The following is a 25675-nucleotide window of genomic DNA, read 5'->3' on the forward strand; positions in this document are numbered from 1 at the left end:
CCTCTGAAGATACAGTCAGTTTGTTATTGGCAGTGGTTACATTCTATAAAGTTGCAACAAACAATGAATTATCGAATACAGAACCACTGCTCCTGGGGAAATCCCCTTATTACATATGGAATAGGAAACCATCCTCAAAGAGTTAACAACAACTGCATGGTGGGCTCCGGGCACGCAATTAAGCAGCAATCAGGCTGCATGCTGGCCTGTAACTGAAAGTCACGTAGCACTAGATACTACTCGCATCCCCATTATTGCTACAGAAAGAATCACTGGTGTTAGAATCATAAGGCTTTCGTTCAAGAATTGCATAAGATGTTCTTCAGATCCTGAATTCCGGTGGAACGACTGACACTAACCACTTTGAAGACCTTCCTACAGGGAACCAAATGCAGTTTCTTCATCTCCCCATCCCATGACTTCACCCTGCACTCTTCCACCAATAAACAATCCCCACACCTTGGCCCTGCTCCAAATCCCTTAAGTCCCTAAACCCAAATTCCTTGGGGAGGTGAATTTGAGGTTTCTTCTCTTCGCCTCATTCGCCTGCCCTACCATTAAACTCTCTCTCGGCTGTAATCCCCAATGTCGCAGTGTACTGACTGGCTGTATACCAGGCAAACAAACCTATTACACACAGATTATAACCTGAAATCTCAAGACAACTCATGCTGATGGATTCCATTCTCTTTATTTTACAAAAGGAAAAATGAGGCTCAGGAGTGTTAAGTGGCTCACCTAAGGCTGCCCCACAAAACTTTCAGAACCCAAGGGAATAAGTCACGTTTGAAAAGGCTTTAGTGTGAATTCCAGGCAAGAAACTTCTCTTAGGGAGACCTTACAAGGCAGTGCAGCGTGGAAGTTCCCACTCTGGAGCATCTCTGAGGTGAGATGCCAGAGTTGGAATTCAGACCCTGTCCAACTGGCCCCAGGGCTGGAGCTTTTGCACTGCACTGCCTCGCCCTCTCCATCCTCTGCTCACCTCAGGGTGAGGCAGAAACAAGAGGCCAGAGCATCCCCCTGTTCAACATCAACCAGGAACATGCTTGTCAGGCACTATGCACATTGGGCCACTACACTCCTTCCAGCAATGACTGAGAGGGTGCTCCACACGGTGATTTTGGAGTTACAAGTGTTCTCAAATAGGCAAGTTCACAGATGCAGAATCTGTGAATAATGAGGACTGACTGTACACTGAAGTCATTGCTCCAGTAAAGAACACACATGTGCACAGGTAAACACAACCAGGAACTCGATTCCTAATCATCAGAGCACACTTGCCACCTTCCCTTCAAAAACCTCCAAGCTGCCATTAGCATACACTAAGAAAAGTACATTCCCAACATGCTATTTTTACAGAAGCCAACTTCCAGAGACATCTCTATTTTAGGATTCATCACGTACAACGACCACAGGAGACAGGCAAATGTTCTGGCAGTGACTGCATTCAACCCAGTGACGAACTGCAGAGACTGAGAGTGCGTGCTGGAATCTATTTCATCCACAGCAACTCTCCCAAACCGGTTTCTCCCCCTAATCAATCCAGAAGCAAGAGCTTTTGGAAGCAAAACTGTTTTTTTCACAGGTGTCTGCTGAAAGCACCTAAAGACGCTTTTGAATTCAGGATAGACATAACCATTCGGTGCTTCCTCTGCCCTTTGTGTGATCAAAGGTCTCCAACACAGCATTCTCCACATGAACGATGATTCCTGTGTGACACACTTCTCCTCCTACAGGAGGCAGATGAGTTCACATGGAGGCCCCACTCCTACTCAGAGGATTTCTCTCGAGCAGCTGTGCCGCCTTTGATCTGGATGTCCCAAAATAACTACCTCCTCCCACTATGTCATGGAATTAGGAGGGCAAAGGAGACAAGCAGTGAAAACAGACTCACCTGATCTTTTTCATACTTCATCTGGCAAGCCGATGCATATCGGTTGCAGCCCGGCACTGGATTCAGAGGCCGACACACGTTAATGTAGTATTTCCTCCATGTGACATGTTCCCCTGAGTTGTCCATGGCGTACCAGTTTCCTCCAATGCCACCTTCAGATTTTGCCAGACTAAAATTTCAAAGCAAAATTATATGCTCTTTAAGAGCTTACACATTTTAGTCTAATTTATTTCTATGTAGTTGGGGAAGTAAAGCTACCAAATAAAGCATGCTCCACCAATCACACAACCAGAAGTTGGCTTGTCTGGACTCATGACGTACCAGGATTACACTCAACCTTCACTAAGCTCAGTATGCAGTGGACCTTAACTGTCCCCCATGCCTCTGACCTGACAGTCATTGGTTTAAATGATGAAGGCTGAGGCTCTGCTGTGGCCAAGACTGGTTGCTATCCCAAAGGCGACCAGACTGTTATTAGAATTCATTCTGCTGAAAATGCCCCACCTTGGGCCTACAGCCCCAGAGCCAGCATCACTCCCCATCATCAGCTCAGTCACAGGCTCGCCAGCAACACCCGCAACCTCAGCATCTGCTGATACCTGGCCAAAAACAGAGCAGCTGACTCTGCCTCACCTGGAGAGGTCGTACTGCTCCAGTGTGGAGGGGTCGGTCACCACGCACTCCAGGGGCTCCTCCGGGCAGGCATAGCTGGTGTACCACCGGAAGTTGTAGGTGGAGTTATCCTCTTCCTAATCCACGGCAGCAGAGAAATGCGGGGAGGAATGGCAAAAAGAGAAAGACACATGACATGAAGCCAGGATTCAAAAAAGGACAAGAGCAATGTTCCCAAAGAGAAACTGTGAAAAAAAGCTTACTCTGCCCATCTCCCTTCATTTGATTAAAGGAAGATTGTTCAGTAATAAATCAGGATGAAAACTTAGCCTCTGCTAAGTGGGGGTTAATTCAGGCTTTTTTTTTATGCTTTTGCATGTTTTGTACCCAAAACTGACAGGCTTGTGGGCTGTTATTAAGGTGCACAACCCACTAAATACACAGCTTGAGAAACTAATGCTGCCTAGGTACCCTGTCAAATCTAATTATGGTAATGATTTGGCCAGAAACCCAGACTGATACAAGCTCTGCCTGTCAATGAAAGGCCGACCACAGGCGTGAGTATCCTCAGGGAGCGCGATGAGGGACAAGCATTCCTACCTGATATTCAGGGAAGCCCACCCCCGCGTCTCGATCACAGAGAAAGGTGATGAGCGTAGCTCTCAGTGTGCGTCTTTCGTTGTTATAAGGCGTGCCGCCTCTGTAGTTCAGTTGGATCATCCCATCATAATAAGAAAGCTTCGCATTACTCAGTCCCAAGTTCCAAGTCTTCTCGTCACTGAAATACACACACATTTCTCTCAGCAAAGACCTGAGGGCAGAAGCATTCCAAGGTTGCCACACTGAAGGGAGGGCCCGTGAGCGACATGGGGAGTCACCAGAACCAGGCCAGGGCTGCAGACCACAGGAACCCACACAAGGTCTCTAACCGCAGCAGGGACACTGGGACCTAAATCTCCTCTTGGCACCAATGGTTGAGACAACTCACTTCATTTGAACTAAAGCTACACAGAATGCAGAAATACGCACAGAAATATCTAGGAAATGAGAAGCGCAAAATGTGCACAAGTGAGGCATGACCTCAAACCACCCTTCTTTCCCAAGGACAGGCCTGCTCCTTCCTCTGGGAAATTAAACTCCTAACATCCTTCAGTTTTCAGACCAGGTCTCATCACTATTTAAATGCTTGTCATAAAGCAATGACATTAAGTGAGAACACACCTATTCCTGGAAAAAATATTCGTTAGCACATAATATCTAAGAATGAAACAGAACTGAGAAGCTACTTGCCTTTTTGCCACCTGGCAGGCTCCTGAGTCTGGCTGACAGGGGCTCACAGACACCGGGCCACACACATTTATATAAAAGTCATACTTCTTTGTCTCAACTTTATAGGCACCATTTTTCTTTGTGAGAGGTGATAAGTCAAAAGAAAACCCTAAGAAAGAATAAAAACAGTAAAATTATGGAAGGTCAGTCCGAACAGTTAGCAGAGTGGTCTCACCCCACAGTTTGAAAGGCAGAGGTCCTTCCCAGGAGGTTCCCAATGGCAGGAAGAAGTGGAGGAGGCAGAAGAGACACTGCCCCTTGAGGCCACCAGAACCGCAATTACTAACATTTTCCTTCAAGATGGATCCAACTCCACCATTCCCTTCTACTGGGTTAGCCTAAAGCCCTATTCAAAAAAGCCCATAACTGCTGGGCTAATAAACAACCAGCATATTCAAAGTAGGATGAGCACAATATTATGGCCTTCTTGTAAGGTCTCCCGCAGAGAGGTTTCTTGACTAGAATTCACGTGAAAGCCTTTTCAAACATAATTCACTCCCTTGAGTTCCAAAAGTTTTGCATTCAGCAAACCCACCTCAATAATGAATTTAAGATAGTATTTTCAATATCTCAAATAAGTCCCAAACATTGGCTGTTCAGAACTGTGTTCAAACAGCATGAATAAAATTCTAAGGCAGGTTACCTTGAAAACCTCATAGAGAATGTTTAGGAAAAAACCTTAAGTGGTTCCAAGTCACATTAACGCAGAGGTCCCGCTCGGACACAGACCTGCCTGGGAGTCAAAGACCGTGCAGTTCTCCCCTTCTGTCTTCGACAGCACACAGGCCGCAGCTGTGTGCCACTCAAACTCATAAAAGCAACCGCCTTCCCCAGAAGTTCTCAACACTGGTGCACTTTCCAGATCACCTGTCAACGGGGAAAAGAGATGGGGATCACTAATCCATTCATTCCTAAAAAATCTTACCTCATTCTTCTCTGCTAGAAGTAGACCTGGAAGGGACAGCAGGAAATGAGGTAGAATGCATAGAAGAGTCAAAAAACAGACCTACAAATACTGTAGCATTCCATCTATATGAGGTATCTAGAACAGTCAAATCCGTAGAGACAAAAAGTAAAAGAGAGGGAATGGAGAGCTGTGTTTAATGGGAACTGAGTTTCAGTCTGGGAGGATGAAAAGTTCTGGAGATGGATGATGATGGTACTACACAACAATGTCACCAAGCTACACACTTAAAAGCGGTTAAGATGGTAAATTTTATGTTATATTGTTTATTTTACTGTAAAACAAACAAACAAACAAACAAAATGATCCTAGCTTCTGACTTTGTCCCACAGCTGGGAACTTATCCAAAGGAAATATTTCAATGGGAGGTAGAGAGAGGATACATAATGGCACAATTAGCCACACTGGAAATGTGCTATTAATCCAACAATAAGAAAAATGTTTAAAAATAGTAAACCACACCATGTCCACAAGGAAGTTCCTAAAAATTATTAATAGAACTGTGAAACACAGAAGAGTATTTACAAAATACTACACTTTGAGAAACATTAAGATTTGTTAACATAAAAATTTTGACTTGGTAAAAACATACATCTATAAATAAAGGTAATGAAAATTAACATTGTGTTTAAGTGGTGAGATCATGGGCAATGTTTTAAACCATTTATGATTTTTTTCCCCTTTGGAGGAAGTTAAGTAACCGCATGACTGGCCCCGTATCAGTCCCAAGGAAGAGGATGCAGTGCTGAGACCCACAACTTCCTTCTGACACCATCTGGTTTCTCCATTTCTGATTTGGTTTTGGGGAGGGGATGAGGGGAAAAATCCAAATGACCTAGTTCCCATCACCAAAGATTCTGGAACTCAAAATGCTTAACACCATGCCAATCTGTCTCATCACCCCTTTGCAGTGATTGATGAGGAACAGAGATATGAAGAATGCAGGACCTCTGGCAGAACCCAACAAAAGATTTCATCGTTTTTTAAATTTTTACCTGGCTTGCATACAAGTGTGATATTAGTTCTTATTTTCTTGCCATGACCACAATCATCACCACCTGAATAAGAGAGTTGAATGTTGCCTTTCTCTTTTGTGGGAGAAGAAATAAATTTTCCCAGATTTTTACTTCCATTCTTATCTGGAAGAGAAAGGGGGGAAAAAAAACAGAAGATATGGTTAAAAATTATCATCATGCAGACAAAGAAGTGATTTAAAAAAAAGAAAGAAGAAATCAGCCCAAACCCAGCAAGAGCAGCCCTTCTCCAGCCCACCGAACCCACCAGGGCAGCCGATGGGTTTCCCTAGAGTGCCATGTTTGACTAGATGTTAACAGCCACATCGGGGTCCTCCAAGGTCATCCATAGGCTCAGCAGGAAAGTGCCATGAATGACGCAAAACAAAAAACCAAATGGCTTTTGCAACATGCATCAGTGCCAACTGTAAACTGACACTGTCCGCCACTGTCAGGGCTTCAGCTATCCCAAGACACAAAGTCTTTTGAAAGCACAGCCACACAGCCAAAGGGTGAGATGTATCTCATATCCAAAGCAGAAACTAACGAAACCTGTTTAGCAACCCAAGCAGGAGGCCACTTACTTCTTGGTTCACTTGCTTTTAATTATAAAGGATTAAAACTCTGTTCCGAAGTCCTTCTTAGTAAAGACATGGACATGTCTGAACCTGCTTTTAAAGACACACCAGCAATTCTGAATACCAGGATAATTCCTAAAATCCAACCGAGGCTCACAATTTCTTACTGAATGCTTTTAACAGATTCTCATAGCCTGGCATTTTCAAACTGAGTCATAAAAGACAAAAATGAATGTGCTAAATACCTGTATCAAATAATTGAGGAGTCTCTGCATGACAGTTACGGGACCAAAACAATGACAACAAAAGGAAGCGAAGCATGCAAGCCCCTCCTACACTAGGGCTACAGCTGAGATTACACTTTCCTTAAGCCACAACTTTTCAACAATTCTAGGCAATAAAGTTGTTAAAAAAATAAAATAAAATTACTTGTACACAAATACTGGCAATGATATTCTTCAGGTTACAAACTAAAAAGATGACGTAGTATTTTCCACATGGTTCCTTCTGTTCCCAGTTATGGCTTTAGCCCACATCAGGAAGCTTCAGGCAACTTCAGGATTCCAGAGTGCATCAAGCAGTTAGCGACATTTGATTTATGAATAAAAATGTTTTACCATCCTTTACGTGAATATAGAAAGAGGAGGCTTAGATGAACCACAGGAAGATCTAACTCATTCCAAACTGGATGCCCTAGAAAACCACCACCTAGACCTTCCCTCCGGGCACAACTCACCCACTGCGCACACTGCCGCATCCTCGGGACACCCTCGCGCCTTGTCTTCCTGCAGCACTCTGTGACAGATATTAATGAAAAAATGCTTCTTCTCTGTTTCCGTCTGGCTGCCATCCACGGCTTCCCAATTCTGCTCTGGTTCTGTAACAAAAGTGTATTTTAGTCAAGAGCAATGCTGATTTCTGTGAGTCACAGAATAAATGGTGATGAAGCCAAAGGTCAAGGGCCCAAAGCTCCCAAAGCACTTCGTCACTCAATCCCCAGCGCTCACATTTCTGGAACCCGGGCAGACTGAAGGCACAAAAATTCACCGAGATTCTCAGGTTTCTCATTTAATGTGACAGAAACAAACTACACCCCAATACTTCTTCAGAAGAGTAGGCCCAACTGGGTGACAGAGAATTAAATAACAAAATTCTCCCAAGCCCCACAGTATGAAATTAGAAACTGAAAACCCAAATCAAGAAGCCATCCTGTGTCTTGGGACGCAGTAGAGTGGTACACCATTGATAATACACCAGCTCAGCTCAGCCCCTGTGAAGGCCTGTGCAGCTAAAACAAACCAGCAACCTCTTACACATCTGCAGACTCAGTGCAGGACACAATGCATGCTACCACAGAAGACAAGCAAGGCACCACAGGTGGCCGCTGAACTCACAAGACTCATGAGCTGGTGAGTGTGAGCAGACACTGATTAGGTGCCTGCAGGAGGTGAGGGGGCACCAGCTGAGTGTCACCAGCACAGCAGGCGAGGGCAAGGGCATCCACAAAAATCAAACCACACGGTGAACAGTCGCTGAAGAAGTAACTTAGAAAGTGTGTAAAGGAGGAGGTAAAGATATACAAATACATCTTCTCATTTGAAAACGCTCCCTTTACAGGTTGGGTACTGGGGTTTGGAAGGCAAAAACCCCATGTCTCATCAGTGGTGATACAGTACATTTGGAGAAGTACTTTCCAATGTCAACAGCCTAAAAGAAATCATACGAGACTGTGCATGTGAACAAGGACCTGCCCTAAATACTGGAAGTCTGGGGTGGCGCCAGGTGGGCTGTAAAGTCTTAAGGGACTTCTTCAAGCAGTAAGGAGCAGTTTTAGCGCTCCCCTCATAACTTCCTTAGGGCTATCTCCGTGCAAATGCCACGAAATACTCCAGATTCCAAGAGACCAGAGCTGTGTCAGGAATTCTACAGATTGAAAAATGTATCTCTCCTTATCTCACAGGTCCTAGGTTGTCTCTTATACACATGATGTTTAAAAAAACAAAAAAAAAAAAAGGTGACTTAAGGGATCTAACAGCACCACCCAGTTTACTGTAAGAAACTCGGGCCGGGAGAGCAGCTCGCTCAAGCAAACGCAATTGGATGCGGCAACATCAGTCCTCAGCCAGGTCTCCAACTCTGCAGCTAGAACTCTTTCCACTTCACAGAAAACCAGTGTCTTCACTGGCACATATGTGCCAGAATTAATTACAGCACTGTTCCCTGCAGCGCACAGGGTGTTTAAAACCACAACAGTACTGCCAGCACTCACTGCCCAGGTGGTTCACAGTGAGGCAGGTTCTCAAACACTCCACAAGAGGGATTCATTCCTCTTCCTAACCTGGTCTTTTCCAAACCAGGTGGGGCTCAGAAGACAGGAACAGCAGTCCTGTCACCGCTGCAGTTTTATTTTTCTAAAAAAAAAAAAAAAAAAAAATGACATACAGGTGCAGAACATGCAGGTGTGTTATATAGGTATACATGTGCCATGGTGGTTTGCTGCACCTACTGACCCATCCTCTGAGTTCCCTCCCTTCGCCCCCAACCCTAAACAGGCCCTGATGTGTGCTGTTCCCCTCTGTGTCCATGTGTTCTCAATGTTCGACTCCCACTTACGAGCGAGAACATACCGCCAGCAGTTCTGTGACTGTTCTGGTTGGTAATTACATGAGGCAAGTCATTCTGTCTGCTTCGGGTCATCTCCCCCTTACAGAGGCAAATGGCTTCTGCACAACTAATTTGAGCTGCCAGAAGGGTAAAACCAGAAATCTCCCCCATCAGATTATCCCTGCTTGAGACTCCCATTCTTCTTATTCGATCTGCTCTGTTTCCTGCTAAATTCCAAGCCCCCGAGGACAGGGATTGTGCTGTGGGGGACACTGCTGCCTCCTCGGCACCTCGTCTGGTGCCTGCTGTGCAACAGCAAGCTCAGCCTTGAGAACAAGCCCACTGCACACCACTGAGGCACCAGTGAACAGTGGCCCAAGGCACACATTCATCTGCCTAGAGGATCCAAACAGAAGAACCCCAGGGGGCAGAGGCTGCAGATCCCACCTCAGAGACGGAGGAGAGGCAGTGTGTAAAAGGGTGAAAACACAAGGTCAAAAGATAGCAACTGAGCCGCAGCTCCACTCTGTGGGCCTGAGGGTTCCTGTGTTAAGTGGGAATATGGCCTATGGGAAGGCTGTTATAAGAGAGAAAAAAAAACTCTTTTTTTTTTTTTTTTTTTTTTGAGACGGAGTCTCGCTCTGTTGCCCAGGCTGGAGTGCAGTGGCCGGATCTCAGCTCACTGCAAGCTCCGCCTCCCGGGTTTACGCCATTCTCCTGCCTCAGCCTCCCAAGTAGCTGGGACTACAGGCGCCCGCCAACTCGCCCAGCTAGTTTTTTTTGTATTTTTTAGTAGAGACGAGGTTTCGCCGTGTTAGCTAGGTTGGTCTCGATCTCCTGACCTCGCGATCCACCCGTCTCGGCCTCCCAAAGTGCTGGGATTACAGGCTTGAGCCACCGCGCCCGGCGAAAAAAAACTAAAGGAAAAAAAAGCAAGCAAGCTTCTAAACAACACAGAGCACAAGGCCTGACACCCTGCAGGTGCAGGGCAGTTTCCGCTCAACTATGATGAGCCCAAGGTAACCCGACCAGAAAACAATAATGCTGGTCTCAGATTCAGATATTCCACCTCCCAATCCAATGCTCCTTCTAATAATTCATACAGCCACATGAAAAAAGCGAGTGGTGGGCTGTGACCCAACCCACTGACAAAGAAAATAGTAACAGCATTTCCAAAAGTACTCAGGGAAAATGTTCCATGAACACGTGGACTGAGACCCACACCACAAGGAGGGCAGTACCTGCGTGGCGGACCATGAACACGTGGACTGAGACCCACACCACAAGGAGGGCGGTACCTGCGTGGCGGACCATGAACACGTGGACTGAGACCCACACCACAAGGAGGGCGGTACCTGCGTGGCGGACCATGAACACATGGACTGAGACCCACACCACAAGGAGGGCGGTACCTGCGTGAGGGACCATGAACACGTGGACTGAGACCCACACCACAAGGAGGGCGGTACCTGCGTGGCGGACCATGAACACGTGGACTGAGACCCACACCACAAGGAGGGCGGTACCTGCGTGGCGGACCAGCGCGGACAGGTCGTAGCGTTTCTTCCCGTCGATGGCACCGCAGAGGAGGTCTTCCTTCTCCTTAACGCAGGCATATTTCGTGTCCCATGTGAAGAAGTAGGTGCAGTCAACCTCTCCTGTGAATACTGGATTTCCTTTCCCATCGTTATCTGTACGATTCAAGAGGAGAAATTTAAACTCCATACGTGACCAAAACTGAGGAACAGCTAAGGAGCAAGGAAGAAACTGAACAGGACCAATGCCGACTGACCAGTTAAAAAATTCAGGTCCAGACTTTTTTACAGACCCTGGGGGTCTGAGATGGTAGAGGCTTCTACTAAGCTTCAGATGCTTAACCCTAAGTCCTCGATGGCAGGCTGGCAGACCAGCATGCCTTTCACCTTGGGAGACATTGACAGAAGGCTGTGTACAGCGCCTTCAAAGATAAGATAAAAAGGGCAGGCAGGAGGAACGCAAGAGCAGTGAGTGGGATCCTCTGCTCCCAGGCTGTGGTCAGCTCCCAGAGGCTTCTGAACATCTCTGGGTGACACTGGGAACTCGCGGAAAGGAAGACAGAAATGGAGCTCTAGTTCCCTGAGCACCACTGACTTCGTGATGCGACTGTGAACAAGACAAGTTCTCTGGGACTCATCCCTAAAGTAAAACAAGGGTGGAAACCATCTACAGTCAGTTGCTCCCAGCGAAAGCACGCCAAGGTCCTATGCAATGTTAGCGGCACACCTTCAAACAGTGCTGGCATTCTGTGGCTCCATCAGTGCACCTGTCTGTAACACCTTCCTCAAATTGAGCCTCTTCTTCCACCAAGAGTGAGCCCCCCAGACTTCCCATTCCTCAGCAGGAATAGTTCAGGTCTAAGTCTGAAAACCAGCTCTTCACAGGTCACGTTCCCATCCCATGGACGCTGAGATTCGGAGGCTTTGCTGACTTGCTCCTTGCTTGCACCTTTCCAGACTAGGGGACCGCGGGCACAACCCTCCTTTTCCCAACCCTGATGGTTTCATAATCCTTGTCTGAGCCTCCCACCATGTGATCTGCCTCCTTGAGGTTTGGTATCATAAGCTATGCAATGATCTAAGAAAACGGGAAGTAAGATTCTGTATCAAGAGCAAATGATACTTCAATTGTAATTTCTACCAAATCTTTAATAGTATCATCACTATAATTATAATACCAGCCACAACAGCGAACCTATACTGAGCACAGTCTCAGCCAGGCACTGAGCTCAGCATCTCAGCTACATAAGGGCGAGCTGCAGAAAAATAGGCTCTGTTTAAGTACTTTCTTTATGCAGTTACGTGCTGCATAACATTTGATCAACAACAGACTGCATATACAACAGTGGTCTCAAAAGATTATAATACCGTATTTTTACTGGACCTTATCTATGTTTAGATATATTTAGATACTCAAATACTTACCATTGTGTTACAACTGCCGGCAGTATTCAGTACACTCAAGTGCTGTACACACTTGTAGCCCAGGAGCAATAGGCTACACCATATAGCTTAGGTGTGCAGCAAGATAAACCATCTAGGTGTGTGTTAAGTACACTCTATGATGTTCACACAATGACAAAATCGCCTAATGACACATTTCTCAGACATATTCTTATTGTTAAGCAACACATGACTATATTAATCTATTTGATCCTCAAAACCCTATGGCAAAGGCACAATTTTAGCACCATTTTGCAGATTTAGGATGCCTCAATAATTTGCTTATGGTTTCATAACTAAAAACTATGGCAGTGGGAATCAGACCCTGAGGGTCTGGCTTCATCCATGCTCATAACCACAAGGCAAGATCTCCCCACTCTACTGTGGGGTTTTTTTCTATTTTTCTTTTTTTCTTTGGTTTTCTCTCCTGTGCTTTTTGTTTGTTTCATTTGGCCCCTGAGCTTGCCGGTGAACTAACTTAGCAACAATGACGCGCCTCTGCCTCTCTTCATCCCACCCACAAGGTTTACACACAGTTTAATCCTACTGGATTCACATTTCACTACTGAAAAAGATTTGTGTTCTGCAAACGTGAAGCATTCACTGCGTTTTTCTTTTACCAGGTAAGTTTACAAACACTTAAATACCACTACAAATCGTCCTCGTACTCGTCCATACTTTTGAGCTGGTTTTGCATCTGAGACGTACTAATAATCTGCAGGCAGAGTCCACTGTAAATAACCATTGCTATGTACCTTACACATATTCTTACTTAATTCCTCAAAGAATTTTAGCAGAACAGTAAGTTGCGCTCCCCTCTCCCAAACCACTTCGGTTCATTTTTAAGCATACTGGGCTTTAACTTCAGAAATCACTATTCATGAGACCTATGGTTTCTGTCCGCTCATCAGCAATGTTAGGATTAGCTCTGCACAATCTCTCCCTCACTCACACAATCCCCAAGTTGCCAGTCTGGCTCCACAGGCTCGAGTTTATTCTCCAGCACACCACTTTGTGTCCTCAGTCTCTCGATTCCAGCAAAAGGGGAAGGAAGGTTTTCAAATGGAACCAAAGAGCTCTCTGCCTAAGGAGCAGGCAGCAGCACCCATTTCTCTGTGGCAAAAACAATGCTACCTCTTACCCAACTAGTTTAATTTTTCCTCTAGACACATAGCTAAACTCCATTTCCCAGCCTCCTCTGCTATTCAGGCTGGGCCAAGTGACTTATTTCTGGCCTGGAAAAAAACAAAACAAAGGAAATTGATGTTACCATTCTACAGAGCCCTTGGAAGTCACACCTACAGATGGCAGAAACACAGGATGGAAAGAGCGTAGGTCCCCAAATGACCACATGGAGCAGAGCCTGCACCCCCTACCCCAACCCTATCCCCAAGGACTAGCACTGAACTAAGACAAGAAACCTTTAATGGGCTGAGCTACTTAAATTTGTGAGTAGTTTTTTGTTAGCCTATCCTAATGAATTCTGCTCTTCCAAAAAATTATCTAACATCCTTATTTAAAAGAATCACCAATAATAAAGCATCACTTTACAACTAGATTTAAACAAATGATAAAAAACATTATGACCAAAAGATACACTTGCATCCTGAAAAATGCATGAACCTTAGATTCACATGCATAATTCCTAGAGATCCAACTTAAACTACACTTCTATTACATAGCCAATTAACACCCGTTCACCTTCAAAAATACATTACTACATCTATCTAATACACAGGGTCCACCAAGGGATTTTCTTCCAAAACTCTAAGTTTAAATTCGAGCAAAATAATAACGAACTAATTTTGCAGTACATAGTTTGCTCTCAAAGTTTGGAGTGCTGAATTACAGAGCTGGAAGGAATTGTAAGTATTTTTTAATACAACTCCTGCCTGAGAACCAGCTCAAAACCCTCCCACAAAACACCTAACATCTCTCTGTCCAGGCTGCTTGTTACAATCATAATGATAACAGCTTAGGAAAACATGGGTTTTCAACATCAGGATGTCACCGTTAATTTTGTTAAGTACAACAATGGTACTGAATTTATATACAGGAATGTTCTTTCTTGGCATCAGGGTGGGGTGATATGGGCCATCAATGACGCATGGCTTACAAGAAAAATCTGGCAAAACATCAATGGCTGTTAAGAGTGGCAGGCATGTAAATTTTTGTTTTAATGTTCTTTCTGTGTTTGAAAATTTTTATTATGGAAAGGAAAAACAGAGCATTTTATCAAGCCTCACCTCATCTGGGCTTTAGCTCTCTGGGCTCATGGTTTCGTAACTAAAAACTAGGATGGCTGCGAACCAAATCCAGAGGGTGTGGCCTCATCCATGCTCACAACCACAAGGCAAGATCTCCCCACTCCACTGCGGGTCTTTTTTATTTTTTTCTATTTTTCTTTCTTTCTGTTCTTTGGTTTTTCTCTCCTGTGTTTTTTGTTTGTTTGGCTGGCAGCTCCTCAATGCCCATACCTCTTCCCTGTAAGTCTGAGACGATACAATGCCCTTCTCATATGTTGCTCATCCTTTTCGATCTTTCTGGATAATGATTCTGTCTTCCCAGCATCCCCAAATGAGATCAGTACACTCTCAAAGATCTCGGCCAAGTCATTAATAAAAAGCCCTGAACAAAGCAGGGCCAAAGGAGGTCATCACAAAGTTGGAGGGAGACTCAGAACACAGCAGAGCAGCCCAAGACAGCAAGAAGTCCAGGAGAGCCAGTTGGGGTGACCTGGGAGCCAGAACCAAGGTTGGGCATCAGAGGGGCTGGGCACATGGGGAAGATACAGGCTGCATCCCTAGGGACTGGGGACACCGAGTAGGAGAGATGTGATTCAGGGTGCAGACATGGCTAAGTAGGCTAGTAGCGTAGGTAGGCTAGGAGGTGAGGGCAATGAGAGAATGATGGAGAAGCTGAGGGGTGCAGGGAGTGCTTAGACCAGATGGGAGGTGCATCCAGAGGCCACACTGATTTTCTCATTCACGAGTCAGATGTCTGTCACACCCCTGCTGAAAATCCTTGGGACTTCATAGATTTCCAGATATAATCCAGCTCCTCTGCAGGACATACAAGTTTCTTACAATACTGCACACTCACCGTTCCAGGTCGTCTTCAGCCACATTCCCCATACATGGCCTCTGACCCGCTTGCAGCTACCCTGGTCCATGCCTTTGAATGTCTGCAGGTCCAGGCCCTGCAGCCACCCCAACACGGGACTGGCATGCTCCTAAATGTAGCGTGGCTCAAGCAGCACTTCCTTCTCTCTTAACTGCCTGAACCCTGCACCCAGCCCAGACTCCAACCAGTTGACCTTCGTGCCTCCCTCCTGGTAAAGAAGCGGAGTGATGACGCTAAGCACTAGCTCTACTCTGGCAGCACTGCCCTGAACCTGCATCATCATGCTCCTTATCTCTCTCTGCTCCTAGTCTGTGAACACCTAGACAGCCATCTATCCTTACAACACCCTCCAGCCTCATAGGGCCTAAGCAAATAGGCACTAAAAAAATGTGAGTATTGTGAAAGTAACAAAAGGGGCCACGCAGAGAACAAGGACAGCAATGGCAGACCTGTGAACAAGGGCACCCCAGGGGCAGTTACTGGGTCATTTTGGAAAGCCTTCCCAGCGGCAAGAGCCCGGGGGCTGGTTCTTGGCCTGCTTGCTAGGACGTTCGCAGCGCTGCGGTGCTACCAGGGCAGGGGTGCCTAACTGTCTCTCCCAACGCACACCTGATCTCCAGAGGCTTCGAGAGCAAGGTTCCCATCATGTCCAGCTGCCTCTCCCTCATCCCACAGTGAATCCTGTAGCAACCCACCCTGTAACCAAGCCACACAAAGCTCTGCCATAGAAGAACACACGGAAGCAAGGGCCAGAAAGACCCTCTGGGTGTGGCAGCAGTTGGGGCAAACTATAGAAACCAGAATGGGCTCTAGCACTGCTCTGAGCAGTGGTAGGGTGCCCTGTAGGATGCCTGGAGTCACAGCCTGGGGGTCAACAGATGGGACAAGTTTCTGATGGTTTGGTTTTTAATAAGTACACTAAGCCACTCTCTTTAAGGAATGACTTCCACCTTCACCTCCTGGGCACAGCTGCCAACCCAGAGGCAGCTACAACTGTGTCTACAGTCATCAAGATACGGACAGCGGCACCGCTTTTTGAAATGCCTTGTGTCTTGGTGACTCAAGGGTGCTTCTCATCACTCGGAGAAATGCACGCCTTCAGCTTCAACGTACCCAGTGACATTTTGCAATCCCCAGATCCAAACTCTACCACAGGGTCACCACTTTGCAAAAAGGATTACCTTGATACTCATTACATAAAAGAAGAGGTCACTCAAACAAAACTGGCAAGCCATCTCGCCCCTGCCGAATCTGTCCTTGCTGTAGTTTAGTGTGCACCAAAATTCAAGACGAAAACTTTCCCAACAAGCTCAGTGCTGGGCCCATTCCCAAAACAAACAGAGAGAACCGAGGAAAATGCAAACAGGATGTGTGTGTCCACTGGGGCGGTGGGGGTGGGGAAGGTGTTACTCCAATAGAAAAAACCCAGTCTGGGGGCTAGAGCTGGCCAGTCCAAAGGAGGGCATCTGACTCCTCCATTCAATGTTCACTTCCAAGAACACGCCTGTGCACACACACAAGCACACGCCCATGAATGGAAAGATGAGGGGCTGAACTCCAGCGCACACTTACCTGCGGTTTTATTGCACTCAAAATTTATGACGCTCATCCGCTGAAACCCTGAGCTGCATTCATCGCCTCCAAAATATATCAAGGTGAGGTCTCCATCCGAATATCTAGATTTTTGTGAATATACAGACAAATGTGTTTGGGAGAACCAAGAAAGAAACCTGAATCTTTTAAAATGTCTACACTAAGCCTTTTGCATAGCATCAACAAATCACTACTGATCTAAAACAGCAAGCTCTCTAGCCAGCTAGGGAAAAACATCTACAGGAAATGAGTTCCAAATGTATGGGCTTGACATCCTCCCGCTTCAAAGTAGTAACTGGCTGGAAGAAAGTGCTGAAGATTTTGCTGTGAGCATGAAAACTTCTCTTGTTCTCACTTTTACATTTTGTACAAAATAAATAACGCCCAAGAATTAGACAGGCTTCCTAACAGCCGCCATGAACACAGCCGTGCCTGAGGGGCCTTGGACAATGCTGATCCGAAACAATTTGAAAGAAGCAAAAACAAAACGTTTAAAATGCGGCTTCTCGGCAGATATTCCACGCTTTTAAAAAGCTCAAAGACCAGTTCTGGGGTTTTTTGCAGTTTTCTATTCCTAATTTTTGAATCGTAATTGCCCCTAACACATTTTCAGAAAACTGCATTTTCATCCTGCTTTTCTGAAGGTTAACTACCAAGTTAAGGGTCAAAAAAAGAAATGTGCTGAATGCACTGTTTTAGTTGTTTAAAATTTTCTGTAATGTTGATGGTGCTTGAGATTCTCAAACTGCCAGAGAAAAATCAAAACTCCTTAAAAACAAATTTTAAAATAAAAAAGCCCTATCAACTGTAAACTCATTAAATAATTTTCCTACAGTAGGTTCCGTATAAACAGCAAGTTTATAAAGTGAACAGTTCTAACAGAAGCATTCTTACTTAAAGCCAGGAAAAACATTTGATTGTTTAGTGACAAACGGCAACTTGCCAAAGTCTAATGGGAAGGAATGCTGGCATAACTGATTTCCCTGTACCTTCTGGAAAATGGAAAGAGGAAGAAAAGGAGGAGAGGGAGTTATATTTCACAAGAATACACACAATGCACTTGAAAATTACGCAGGCCAGGTCCCACAGCACATGCCTCTAATCCATGCACTTTGGGAAGCCAACGTGGGAGAATCACTGAGGCAAGGAATTCAAGATCAGCGTGGGCAACATGGCAAAACTTCGTCTCTACACAAACTACAGAAATTAGCCAGGCATGGTGGTGCATGCCTGTAGTCCCAGCTATTCAGGAGGCTGAGGTGGGTGAACTACTTGAGGCAGGGAAGTCAAGGCTGCAATGCACCGAGATCGCGCCACTGTACTCTAGCCTGGGCGCCCGAGTGCAACCCTGTCTCAAGAAATACAAAGAAAAAGGAAAAGCACACAGAGGTTGTTGATGTACCGGAGGGTCTGATTCTGGTATCTTCCTGCTGCTTTGACTTGAGACGTATTGTTCCTTTTCACTTGGCAAACCGCAGCTTGTTTTTTATTACAGAATTCTGTTTCAGTTTCTCCACAGACATTCAAATAAAACGAATATTCTTTTCCATCTGAAATATAGGACGGACCTAAAAACAGGGAAATTAATAAGAGGCTTGTTTTACATGAACAGGTATTAGAAGGTTACAGGATTACTTAGTCAAACCTGAATCCTATTTCTGAAACACCAGCCCAAACTACAGCTCTCTCCAACCCAGGAGCATGCATGGACTGACTTGGCCCCCTACTGTCTCGTACCCTCTCTCGATCCCCTTCTTCCTAAGCAGTGCCAGGAAGCAGAAGGCGCCTGCTTACCTCCGCTCTGGGCAAGTGGTGTGAGGTCTATGGAGACATCCTGCTGCTCACTGCTCAGAGAACAAGTTTTGCTTTCCAGGTAATCTCTGTGGCAGGCATACTCAGTAATCCACTCAATTTCATAGCGGCAGTTGGATTTAGCAGTGAGTTTGGGAATGGTGCCCTATTAGGAACAATGTGAAAGAGGCAAAATAAAAAATGTTTCATGTGGCTTAAATGCAGATTTTCCACACTTATGAAAAGCTCAAAGACAGGTTGTTAGGTTTCTACATTTTGCTGTTTTTTTTTTTTGAATCATTAATTGCCTCTAACACATTATTTGACTTACAACAACTCAGTCAAGTTACTTTTTTTCTAAACTGTTATTTTTTTTTTTTCCATTTGACTTGTAACACCTCCATTCACTTTGTACACTCTATTCCCTTTCTAGTCCAGTCACCTTCAGAGAGACACTCAAGCTTTGGCCAGCGAGCACCTGGACTCAGTGGCATGCGGCAATCACTAGGAGTCGGCAAGCGCTAACAGGCCGTGCAGGGTGCATGGTCCATTCACCGCTTTCCACAAGGTGCTGCTGGAGTGGTGCAAGCCCGACACTGAGTGAACGTCATCACACACGTGCACATCCAAGGGCATGGTCCACAACCCCTGTGGGATCCTGTGTACCACCATATCTGTCCCCATACCTGCTCCCGGGTGAAGCCAGGGCACCACCCAGACACAAACCCGATTCTGCCATTGTATTGCTTCTACAGAGTGGGAGCTCCACCATTCATCTTTGAAGAGAGCCATGAAGGGGGTTGATGGGGTCCCTGCTCACCAGGAATGTCACGGGCATCTTTTTAACCATCCTTGGGAGACACATCTTATTGGGCTTAGCACCGGGCATAGCAGTGCTGCTTCCCAGCACCATTCGTTCCGTAAATACTCACTGAGCACCTGCGACACGCCAGCCACTAGGTGCCAGGTTTACAAACAGGTCGCACACAATTAGTAAGTTGCAGAGTTGCAGGCCCAACCCTCTTCTGTCTGACTCAAAATCAATGCTTCTGCCCACGTGGCTCAGTGCAGTCTGACACACGGTGATGCAGACCCCAGGGCTCCATAAGAGAAGCCAGGCACAGAAAGCCACACAGTGTAGGATTCTGCTGACATAAAACATCCAAAAAAGGCCAATCCACAGAGACAGGAAGAAGGTGCACAGTTACCAGGGCTTGGGGTGTGAATGGGAAGAGACTGCTAATGGGAAGGTGGTTTCTTTTTGGGGGTGATAGAAATGTAAAATTTTGACTATGATGATGGTTGCACACTTCTAAAAAAATACTAATAACCACTGACTTGTACTGAAAAAAAAAACAGTGAATTTTACAGTATGTAAATCCAATAAATAAATCAAGCATTTTTTAAAAGATCTATATGACAAGGTGAGTGTTTACTAAATACCAGTTCCTAAAATGATTCAATGAGCAAACGTAAATGTTTAAACAAACCTCCCAAGTATTACAGTGTCCAAGCACATGTCACACAAGGTCTGCCCAGTGAATAGTCAAGCTTGAAAAGAAACCTGGCCGTGTGCAGTGGCTCACACCTGTAAACCCAGCACTTTGGGAGGCCGAGGTGGGTGGATCACTTGAGCCCGGGAGTTCAAGACCAGCCTGGGCAACATGGCAAAGCCCCGTCTCTATTAAAAATACAAAAATTAGCCAGGCGTGGTGGCGCACACCTGTAGTCCCAGCTACTCAGGAGGCTGAAATGGGAGGACTGCTTGAACTGAGGAGGCGGAGATTGTAGTGAGATGAGATCGTGGCACTGCACTCCAGCCTGGGTGACAGAGCGAGACCCTGTCTTTAAAAAAAAAAAAAAAGAAAAAGGGAACCTCTTGCTCCAGTAATACCAAATCAGCCTCTTCTTCTAACACCAAGAAATGCCTCATACCCCTTCGAGGAAAAAGGAGGAAAACTCCCAACTCTCTTGATTCTCACAGAGTAAAATGATTCTTACCAAATGTAGAGCAAATAAAAAGGGAAAACACTCAAACCACCACCGCCTGAGAACATCTCACTGGGCTTAAGAGATTTCAACTCACATGTGTAGGTACAAATGAAAAGTGTGAATAAATATTCCTCCCCATTCATACTCAGAACAAACATCAGACAGGCCTTCATTCAGTTGACAGTACATGGACGTGGAAGTCTGGGGACAGAAAGCGGAAAGCTGAGCCCAGCACTGTCTCCATATCCCACACACACCAGGCCAGCTGCCAGCCTGACATCAGAGCAAATTCCACATTTGCTTGGGGGAAGGGGAGTGTGGTTCTCTGCAAAAGAATTCAGCCCCTCCCTACTTCACCCTATTACTAAGAAGGCAGAAAGAAACTAAAGGAAAGCCCTGCCCTACCCCTTCCTCCCTGGGGGATGCCTCCTTTCCATCAGCACCTGCCCCCGGTTAAAACACTTAAACAGGCACTGAGGACTCAAGGACAAGTAAGTCTCAGCAGTCACACTCAAAGAGTTTACAACTGCACTGGAGATTTCATCCACAGCAGAGTGCACAGCAATAAATTGGCCTGTGATGAGAAGGAGGGGGGAAGGCATGGGTGGGGGTTTAGGGGCCGACTGGGAAAAGAGAGGGAGGGAAACGCTTCTCATCAGAAATCACAGGCTTGAAATTATACGGCATTTTTCCACTATTCACTAAAACAATCCAACTACAAAAATAAAAATATCTGTCCATGAACTACTTAAAATCGTCTCACAGAGACTAGAACAAAAAACCATCCCATTATATGTGGAGGCCCCTCCGGGTTGCTGTAAAAAAGCAAAAGGCAAAATGCAAACAGCTCTCCCTGAGTGAGCTTCATGTGACAGAAGCTATCCCAGGAAGCTCGTCTCCTCCTGAGAGCCCACCAGTGCCTCTGTCATGGCTCCCAGCTTCCTGCACCCAGACCCACCCTGCCCCAAGCCCAGACATGCGTTCGCGTGGGCAACCCAGGCTAACCTGCGCCACATTACAGTTACCGGGAGACAAGTCACTTACCTCTCTCCGCTCCGACGGGCAAACAAACGTAATAGTCACTGCGGGGCTGTGACCGTCACAAAAGTCTAGCTTTTCTGCCTCTTCCCTCACGTAACTCAAGACAAGCCTGGGAGAGCCACATTGAGAAAAGAGTATTACAAAAGTATAAAGTGCATCCAAATTCATATGCTGCCCTGAGCATTCAGCACATTCACTTGTGGGGAGAGGGTAACAGAAGCAATATCAAAATATAAAAGAAGCTATGGTATAAAATGACTTCATTTCATTTCCATTTGGGGAAAAAAAAAAGTTCTAAGTAAACCCCAGTGAGTGTTATTTTGTTAAAAATCAAATAAATAAAGTGACCAACACATAAATTTGATATATTAAGAAAACCTGGCTGGGCGCGGTGGCTCACGCCTGTAATCCCAGCATTTTGGAAGGCCAAGATGGTGGATTACCTGAAGTCAGGAGTTCGAGACCACCCTGGCCAACATAGTGAAACTCCATCTCTACCAAAACTACAATTAGCTGGGCATGGTAGCACACCTCTGGTCCCAGCTACTGAGGAGGCTGAGGCAGGAGAATCACTTGAACAGGGAGACGGAGGCTGCAGTGAACCGAGATCACACCACTGCACTCCAGCCTGCATGACAGAGCAAGACCCCATCTCAAAAACAAAAAAAAAGAAAAAAAAAAAAACCTGTTTGATCTGCTTCATGTCCTAGAATAAGAAAAAAGGAACAAAAAAAGTACTTTTTTTAAAAAGGAAGAAACACCTTTGACTAAAACAAACAAATAAAAAAATGTTGTAAATGAGGTAACAAAATTAAAAAAAAAAAAAAAAGCAGACAAGTGGGCCAATTGCATTTTTGCCCACAAGGCTAGTCAATCATTTCCTCTTTATACAATAAATTCTAAGTGCTAGCCAAAGTTTTGTTTTGTCTTAACCCCAGAGCACCTGCCCAGCAGTGACTGAACTGGGTGGGGTTCTCTTCCACCACCCAAACCACCATCCAACACGGCCCCACCACCAGGGTTAATGGCCCTAGTGCCCCTGGCTGCCCGCTAGAGAATAGCTGATCAGAGATGATCTGCTTTTTCCCACCAGAGAAGTTCACAGTTTTGCTCAGTGTCCCACGTTACTACATCGTCACTCACACTCATTCATATGAAGAATTACCAATGTGTCACCTTGAAGACTCTGTTAGGGACTGAACTGTTTCCCCTCAAAATTTTTATGTTGAAGGCCTAAGCCACAGCTCAGCATGTGACTGTATTTGGAGACAGGGCCTTTAAAAAGGTGAACAAGGGAAAAGGAGGTCATATGGGTGAGTCTTAATCCCAAAATCACTGGTGTCCTTATTAGAAGAGAACATTCGGACACACCCCCCTGCAGAGGGAAGGCCATGTGAAGACACAGAAAGAAAATGGCCATCTAACGAGCCAAGGAGAGAGGCCTTAGAACAAACCAGCCCTGGTGACACCTTCTTCAGACGTGCAGCCTCTAGACTGTGCAGGAAATACATTTCTGTGGTTTAAGTTACCCAGCCTGTCATATTTTCTTGTGGCAGCCTGAGCAAACTAATACAGACACACACATAGAAAATTCCACACATTTCTTCCCTTAGGTTATGCTCAAGTCTTTTCTTTGGACAGAGTGCCATCTACAATTGCACATGTTCCCTACCCAGACATGCCACAAGCTCCAGACTAGAGCAAGCACAACAAGGTGTCTACTAAAGGCCCCTAAATGGGGAGAAAATGTGAATCCTTGATCTACGTTCACGATATGGTCATGAGCAACACACTGGAGAAATACATATGTCTGCCAAGGTAAGGTACAAAGGCAGTACAAGAGCATATGTACACAGCACAGCCCGTTACAAGGAACGCCATTCCCCGCCAGGAACCGGGGTGCCTGTCACGTCCCAGTGAAGGTCACCAGCAAACTGTCCCTCCTGTCTCTTGCCCTCCCAAGACGAGAAAACAATGGACATAAAATCAATTTCACGGGTGCCACAGAATGAAAAATATCAGATGGCACCTTAAGATAGGCATTATTTCATGAGGCAAATAAAGGTATGTACTATGGACTGGATCATGAGATATATATTTTACTGCTATAAGAGACAAATGATTAGAAAGCAGACAAGCACACCAGACTATCTGACTCAACAGCAATGACTAACAATCTTACGATAGTAACTCTGCAGGGACTATCCCAAGCCCTGCTGAAAAAGGATGTTCCTGCAGCTCCCTGAAGGCCAGGTTCTTGCTGGAGATTAAAAACACCAACAACATCGGAGGCCTCGACTGACCTGTCCTTGCGCACCAGCTTCAGTCCTTCCTTGGGCTGGCCAACACTGAACGCCTGGTCTCCTCTTACCAGGCAGGCGGCAGTGCCAGGGGGACAGGCCCGCAGCTGTGAACCTGGGTCTCGAAGTGTGTCTGAAAATCATGTATTACATTAAATCAGATTAGGTGTCAGGAGCGATAATCATACATACCCTTAGATCCAGGTCCCTTTAAACAAATTATTGAGTTCCTAAAAGTCTCCCTAAGTAACTATTCTGAAACCTTGGGCAAGCCATTAACCCTCCTCAAACAAAGCTCAGGATGAAGGAACGTAAAGTACTGGCTCTGCACTGGTATATAAGGGGTGCACAGGAAACAGGCTATGATGTTATTTGTAATTAAGAAATGTACCCATCCTCTGCTTGAGGTGCAACGACATTAGCATTATCCCCTTTCAAGCTACAGAGACTAGAAAACGCAGGCACTCCACAGATGACTGGAACAATTAGATTAGTGGAAAGAACCCACAGCTCTGGGTTCAAATCCTAAATTAACCACTTACTATCTCTACAACGTTGGTCTAACTATCCAATTGCCAGTGTGCTAATGCACAGGTTTCGGGGAGGATTAAAGATGAGAACACACCCAGAACATGTCCAGAACATCACGCAGGCTTCATAGATTGCCAGTAGCCATAGCTATGATTACAGCTGGGTTGCTCTTTACCATTCATTCCTATGATCATGACCCAAAACCTTACACAGTATACTTTGGGATTTATTTGTTTACTATGTATCTTTTCTCCCATCTAACTAAAGCTCCAGGAAAACAGGAACTGTGGTGTGTTCAGTGCTATAATCCAGTGCCTAGATTAGCACCTACCTTCTGCAATAAGGAGGCACCAGCTAGTGAAAAGGTAAGCAAACCCTTAACTCTCAAGCCTTCCAAACAATTATGAAATTATGTGGAATTATGAAATGTCACAAATGGACTGCTTTGTTCCACTTATAGTATCTGCTGTGCCACAGGCTCCTTGCCCTCATGGGGACTCAATGTAAGACAATCCACTTGGTATACCAAAGGCAGAATATACGGCAAGTGCCCTGAGGATGCAAGGAGGTAAGCACGTGGTAGCAAGTCCAAAACTATCCACAAGGGTTTTTTTTTTTTTTTTTTTTTGAGACGGAGTCTCGCTCTGTCGCCCAGGCTGGAGTGCAGTGGCCGGATCTCAGCTCACTGCAAGCTCCGCCTCCCGGGTTCACGCCATTCTCCTGCCTCAGCCTCCCGAGTAGCTGGGACTACAGGCGCCCGCCAACTCGCCCGGCTAGTTTTTTGTATTTTTTAGTAGAGACGGGGTTTCGCCGTGTTAGCTAGGTTGGTCTCGATCTCCTGACCTCGCGATCCACCCGTCTCGGCCTCCCAAAGTGCTGGGATTACAGGCTTGAGCCACCGCGCCCGGCTCCACAAGGTTTTGAAGGTCACATTCAATCTTGATTTGAGACTTGGGGCAATTTCCTGGGAATGCAGAATGTCTGAGTAAAAACTAGGGAACCTCTACTATGAATCAAAGTCATTCAAGCTCAACTCAAATTGCCAGTAAATTGGAAAGAAAAAACTTTTGTAAGAAAATACCCAGCAAATTCAGATGATCTGTAACATGTTGAAAGATCAGAAACCTAAATGGTTTTCAAATCAAAACAGCATCTTATTTCAGAATTCAATAATCTACAACTCATCAACTTTATAACCAAACTTGAGTTACAGACCCATTTAAGACAAAGACTGTATTAGTCTTTTTCCAAAAAATCAATAAAGGTTATCCTTGGAGAACAAAAGAAAGATGTAATACTCTAACACACAAAAAAATCTAGTTATCACTGGTT

General features: G+C 45.5%; 1 protein-coding gene across 1 annotated transcript in view; it reads right to left on the reverse strand.

Annotated features, from left to right (window-relative positions):
- The window catches only part of IGF2R (insulin like growth factor 2 receptor), a 135018-nt gene that overhangs the window by 55010 nt on the left and 54333 nt on the right, over positions 1-25675 (reverse strand). The window contains exons 6-18 of the mRNA XM_030929460.1: positions 23816-23945; positions 21516-21621; positions 18483-18645; positions 18091-18256; positions 16668-16771; positions 10521-10685; positions 7127-7267; positions 5795-5938; positions 4565-4702; positions 3797-3944; positions 3107-3284; positions 2528-2643; positions 1895-2063 (exon numbers count right to left, since the gene is read on the reverse strand). Of these exons, the coding sequence (XP_030785320.1) occupies positions 1895-2063; positions 2528-2643; positions 3107-3284; positions 3797-3944; positions 4565-4702; positions 5795-5938; positions 7127-7267; positions 10521-10685; positions 16668-16771; positions 18091-18256; positions 18483-18645; positions 21516-21621; positions 23816-23945 (1868 nt within the window). The remainder of the gene's footprint in view (positions 1-1894; positions 2064-2527; positions 2644-3106; positions 3285-3796; positions 3945-4564; positions 4703-5794; positions 5939-7126; positions 7268-10520; positions 10686-16667; positions 16772-18090; positions 18257-18482; positions 18646-21515; positions 21622-23815; positions 23946-25675) is intronic.

The sequence above is a fragment of the Rhinopithecus roxellana genome, chromosome 4 (assembly GCF_007565055.1).
Source record: "Rhinopithecus roxellana isolate Shanxi Qingling chromosome 4, ASM756505v1, whole genome shotgun sequence".
Classification (NCBI taxonomy): Eukaryota; Metazoa; Chordata; class Mammalia; order Primates; family Cercopithecidae; genus Rhinopithecus; species Rhinopithecus roxellana.